The sequence below is a fragment of the Stylophora pistillata genome, chromosome 1 (assembly GCF_964205215.1).
Source record: "Stylophora pistillata chromosome 1, jaStyPist1.2, whole genome shotgun sequence".
NCBI lineage: Eukaryota > Metazoa > Cnidaria > Anthozoa > Scleractinia > Pocilloporidae > Stylophora > Stylophora pistillata.
The window spans coordinates 31,799,715-31,805,714 of record NC_142519.1 but is presented as its reverse complement, the minus strand read 5'-3'; the positions used below and the strand labels follow the sequence as shown (position 1 = coordinate 31,805,714).

The window sequence follows — 6,000 nt, the reverse complement described above, 5'->3', positions numbered from 1 at the left end:
CCTTAGACATCACTAATATCAATCAGTTTGCACTAAGCCAAACAATCCAGTGAATACAACTCTCTCTCAAATCTGAACTAATTTTGTTAGTTGTAGGGACAGAATTTGGGCAAATCCTTTCCCAACCATTTCAATAAAGTGCGAACCATGCGAAATTTATGAAGTAAGAGAACGTACTCGGGCCAAGTGTGTCACACCAGCGGGGTTTATCCTGGTGTCTGGAAAACGAAGCAATTTTAAGAATGGCTAGTCCATTGAAGATTACCGTATAGTACTCTCAAGTAACTGACAAGTTTTTGGCGCTCAGTTATACTCCTAAGAAGACATAGACCCAGTGAAGGTAAAGCAAGTTTCACAAGAACACTTTCCAAGTATCTGGGTCGGACTCAATCATGGAATTATGAATACGGGGTCCTGGACACTAATAATCCTGCCACATCTCTACATGGGGCAACTGGATTGGATGCTTTCAATTGATGAGCATCGGAAGTGACAAACTAACTATTCACTACATCTAAATCAATAATGTCGACTATGAAGCACTCAGCTTACATCTCGTAAAACAGCTCCTTATACTGCGTGTCCCCTTTACCACCTTCAACGAGCACGTCCAATTTGCCGATCATTTCACTTTCAACCTTTCGAAAGCAATCAAAACCAATCAAATGGTATTCACGTTTCTCATAACAAGTTTGGCATACATTCCATAAGTGTAAGAATACACAGCCAAGGGTTTCAATAAAAGATGGTTACTGGCGGTTTACCACTGTCTGTTGAGCTTGCGAGCAGGCTCTTGTATTTGGGTTTCGCCTTACGGAACAGCCTGTACCATTGGCAGCCCCTTGGGGGAAAATTTATTGAAAGCCCCGCAAAGCCAATCCATATAAAAGTGAACTTACTGACATGAAGTTTCCTTTGGTGGCGTACTCGCACTGAATCATGTCAAAAAAGATGGGAATTGTGGCTCGTCGCAGCTCTGAAAAACAATTGCAATTATACCGAATGGTAAGAATTGTCTCTCTTTTGCGAGGCACGTAGCCGAAAGAATATCAGTTCCAGTTCTTAATAGGAGGAAAAGACCACGAAAACAAAGGAGCGTTTTGAGCAGAAGAGTGAAAGGCCGCATTGACACCAGGAAGTCTTCTTCGACGAGCTGTCCTAGTACGTAGAAATATTTTTCTTTTAAAATCCCGAATGTCTCTTTAATTATTTTTTAGAGAACCTGTCATCAGAAAATAGTCAAGGAAACTATTTTCTAGTCAAAGCACTTGATAAGAACCCTTGTCAAAGCGAGCTTTCCTTCACATCTTTACTTGACAATTGATGGCTAGAGTAACTGGCGAACAGTTGCTCCTCGAAACAATTCTATGGAACCAAGACCGAAGAAATCGCAGAAACAAGCTAGCTAAGTTCAACGTAACCAGGAGCTATCTTTTGAAACAGCCACAGAGTTTCCAAGCTATTTTGTCCAATCAGTAATAACAAAGGGTAACATATAATTAATTTTACGTTGTTACAAAACGTCTGCTCTGTAAGGAACATCAATTATCAGGAGCCACGACGAGTAAGATCACTTTTTCTCAGGGTGTTCATGTCAACAGGCCTTACCTGTGTGAGGAATAAGTGTCATCTCCAGAAACGGTCCCACTAATCCAGGAATGAAGGACGTTTTGTGATTACCTACAAAGTAGAACACCGAAACGTTATCATGTGTATATATGAATTTAAATTCTATATCAAAATTTGTCACTAATACTGGATCACCCAAGATTCATTTTGTCATCTAACCCAAAAACATTTCTACTTTTGCAATTTGGGCCGAGACAAGTTCCCTACCTTGTTAAGACAACTTGCGTAAAGCTGGTTGCTAATATGCAACTACTCCGTAAAGCTGTTTACAGATGAAATATTTCCGGAATAAAAGAGCCTCATATTGAACTCAATTACTGTTTGATTAAAGAACAGCTATGTGGACATTTTACATGTCAAATTTAGATCAATTCTCACCTAACAGGTGCCACATGTCGCTGATCTTCATTCCAATAATCATGCGCATGTCTGCATATCTAAAAGATACAAACAATTGAAGAGATCAGAGTTTCAGAAACGTTATTGATTTCAAGCTCACATAAATAGACGTTTCTATTCGTCGCGTTAAATCTACGTCCACGAGACATAAAAGTTAATTGAGGAGATTTTACTCTTTTTGTCGAAGCCTGCACACAAGAGAAAACACCTGGTTCCCCTACGAGAAGAATTAAACTTAAGACGGAGGCGAATTTTGCAGCTTAACGCTCTTCCACTGAGCTACAGGAGACACACTGGTGAGTTAGAGGATGTACTGTGTTCATATGAGTGGAGCGTTCTGCATACTTCTAGGATCAGCGATGTCGATAGCGGTTTTTTTGGAATCATTTTGACTTCGGATGTTCGCTTTGGCACAAGTGATCATAGATCATGGATGCAGCTGTAGAGGTCAATTTAGCTTACGATAAAACTTTCCACGGTGCGTTTTATGGAGATACTAACACTCTCTCCTGTTAAAAAAGATCCTTAGATATACATTATCCCCAACCCACTCCCATCAATCCGAAGTTGGTTAACGTTTCATGAACAGTCTGTAGGTAACTAAGGTACTAATTCGCAATTGCAGTCACGTCGCATCAAGAAACGTTTCCCGGAAATGGCTACAGGTTCAGTTTCTCCAAAAATGTGATAGTAATTTAGATTAAACTGTTTTTGACTTTAAAAGGTCACTGTCATATTTTGTCAAACTATGACAATCAAAAATGATAGTCATAATAAGGCACAGCCAATCGGTGACTCTCCTTTCAATCTGTAAAAAACACCCGACGCAACTTTGTCATATGCACAGCTTTGTATCATTTTCATCCTAAAATCCAAATCCAAGACAACTGAACACACACCGAAAATTTTTTGATGCGCAAAACACTCAAGAGAAACCGTACACAATGGGTTCTACCGAAAGCGATTTTCTAAGTTCACTGGTCTATGGCTTTTTCATAATTGTCGAAATAGCTGACAGGGCGGTCGATGGCTCCATTGTTATCAAGTATGAAGAAGGAAAGATATCCAACGACTTCAGAGAGGGTGTCTCCTTGGCTCTTATTGCCTTCCTCTAATCCGTGTTGCTGGTAGAGGGCGTCAGAGAGGGTGTCTTCTCGGCTCTTATTGCCTTCCTCTATTCCGTGTTGCTGGTAGAGGGCGTCAGAGAGGGTGTCTTCTCGGCTCTTATTGCCTTCCTCTAATCCGTGTTGCTGGTAGAGGGCGTCAGAGAGGGTGTCTTCTTGGCTCTTATTGCCTTCCTCTATTCCGTGTTGCTGGTAGAGGGCGTCAGAGAGGGTGTCTTCTCGGCTCTTATTGCCTTCCTGGTAATTGGAGTTATCATCACTATATTCCTTGTTGCAATACCTGGATACAAAATCGTTACATTATGCTTCCAAGGCGACTGTAGTAAAGGCAGAACCGACAGAACCATGAAGATTTGAATGACGTTGGGGAAAGTGTGGTCAAAGGCTCTCCCTCAAACGATAATTGCTCACTTCTACTTTGGCGACTGTTCGACAGCGAATGACTTGAAGATCTGGGGTATAGCCTTTGGTATCTTCTCTCTGCTTCCGTTCATTACGTATAATTTCCATTTATCAAAAACTAGATCATTGGATAATGCAATTCAAGACTTTTTATTGGCTTAGCCATTATGGTATATCAGCCAATATACCATAATCTATAAATATGGTAAGCGTATGTGTCAGCTTAAAATTAAAAGGGAGCTAAAAATTTAATATAATTTAATAAGTTAATTTAACGTTTTTAATAAAACAATTATTCCACTCGCGCTTGTTGGATATGAGATGATTATAGCCAACTCGGCGCTACGAGGCCTCCTTGGCTATCTATCATCTCATATCCAACGCGCGCTCGTGGAATAATTGTTAATTATTCAATTACTACTACTTTCATGGCTTTCAAAGATTTGATTCTGATGATATACCGAATCCACCGTGGGCGCTTACTATCATCACACTGATACCATCCGTAGTGGGAGCTTATTTCGCATACAAATCGATCATAGCCTTCGACAACCTCTGCACACCACAATAATAAACATGCAGCAGTACGAACGACACTGCCCAAAAATCCTGAGAAGCGAGTTTTGTAGTCGTATACTAGAGTGTATAAATTTAAGAAACTTGACTTTTTGACTTGGTAGTTTGATCATAGACCTAAAACCTTAAACAGCACTCTAATCACAAATCAGTGATTAGTCTAATCAGTCTAGGGTACAGCACTAAATCAGTAGCCTAAGGGAATTTATAACAGGGAAGAATGTTTAGCGTCAAGTACGCAAGATTAAGTAAGGAAGAGAGAAAGAAAGCTGCTAGGCTGGTTTTAAGTCTAAGATGTTTTTCTTGGAACAAGGTCCCAGAAATTTAATTGAAGCGTATTAACAAGTAGAAATAATTTTTTCAGACATGAATTCAGGCGAATTCAAAACAAATCGTATTAGTGCAAAGACCACTCATGTTCGGAATTTCCCAATTTATATTTCGATTTCTGGGAAAATGTCACATTCACAGCGAGGGTTAGAAAATTGCTTGTCAAAGCTCGTGCAATAGACACAGAAAAGCAATTGGTAGGTTAGTTTCCTAAAAAGTTGCGAAATTTTCAAAAGTTTTTCTTGTTTACTGGAGCGAAGGGTTAGTTCTAACTATAGACATTCCTGCGTCACTGGCGCCTCAACCAGACTGAAAATATATACATTATGTCGCAACATATAGTGTTTCAAAATCCAGAACCAACGAAAATTTTCGAATAAAGAACGGAAAGGGGAAGCCAAGAATTCTCAGGAAGCTTCAACGCCTTCATTAATCGTGAACTTAGAGTTCTTTGCACAGAAAACCGCTTCAAAAGAACTCAGCTGTGACCGATTGTAATTTAAGAATCTTTCATTTCACTAAAAGGCTAAAACTACGACCTCTCGCTCTTTTAATTCATTAATTCACGCTGTCATCTTCTCCAATAGACCGTTGTTTAGTGTAGAGTACTCAAGATTAAATTAAAAACTCATGAGCTGGTTTTGGGATTTTTTTTTTCTTTCAAAGAAGGTCCCACAAATTTACTGCGCATGAACGAGTCGAAATAGTTTTTCATACATCAATTCAGAGGTCAAATCGCATTAGTGCACAGACCACTCCTGTTCGGAATTTCCTAATTTATATTTCGATTTCTGGTCAAATGTCACATTCACACTAATGGTTAAGTAAACTATAGCCAAAGCTCCTGCGACTTATGGAAATCAATCATATCCAATTCGACAATAACATTTCATGGTTGCTTAGCATCCATACCTGCCTACTTCAGTCTGAATTTAATCTATCATGATGATATCAAATTGCTTAGTGTCTTCGATCGATAACGGAAAAAACTAAGCAGCAGCGGCAGCACCTTAAGTCGCGTTCATTACGACGAAAAAAGACGAGTACAGTGTGCCTGAATCGGTCAGAACTCCATGTGTGAATTCTGGCAAATCATCTTGGCGGCCTACGAAATAGTAGACAGGCTTGTCGACTTTTTTATGGTTTCAAACTATGCGAAAGGAGACATTTCTAACAATCCTAAGAAGAGTGTTGCTTGGGTTCTTGGGGTGCTCTGGACCATTACACTCCCCATGACAATTCTACGCGTTTTTTTCTACTATCAGAGACTGAAACTTCTCAGAAGTGGCGACGACAGCGAAGACGAAAAGTCTGTTATTATCGATCTGCGGATGAGTTGGGCCAAGACCTTGGTTGAAGCTTTCCCTCAGGCAACGATTGCGAAGTTTTACTTTGGCGACTGTGCACCAAAGGATTCTGCGAGACTTATGGTTCAAGTCTTCGACGTGTTCTCCATATTTCCATTTCTCATGTTTACTTTCTATTTTTGTATCTACTCCTGTTTTTACTTGGAAGAGCAAAATCGAGTAAAGGTGTACTC

The 6,000-nt window shown here is 39.8% G+C and overlaps 1 protein-coding gene across 2 annotated transcripts in view; it reads right to left on the bottom strand.

The window, feature by feature from the left end:
• LOC111334291 (dedicator of cytokinesis protein 1) overlaps positions 1 to 6,000 on the bottom strand; it is a 64,777-nt gene that overhangs the window by 12,319 nt on the left and 46,458 nt on the right. For both annotated transcript variants that reach the window (XM_022939986.2, XM_088751445.1), the window contains 4 exons: positions 2,008 to 2,066; positions 1,609 to 1,680; positions 900 to 976; positions 553 to 638 (listed from right to left, as the gene is read on the bottom strand). In XM_022939986.2, coding sequence (XP_022795721.2) covers positions 553 to 638; positions 900 to 976; positions 1,609 to 1,680; positions 2,008 to 2,066 — 294 coding nt within the window. The remainder of the gene's footprint in view (positions 1 to 552; positions 639 to 899; positions 977 to 1,608; positions 1,681 to 2,007; positions 2,067 to 6,000) is intronic.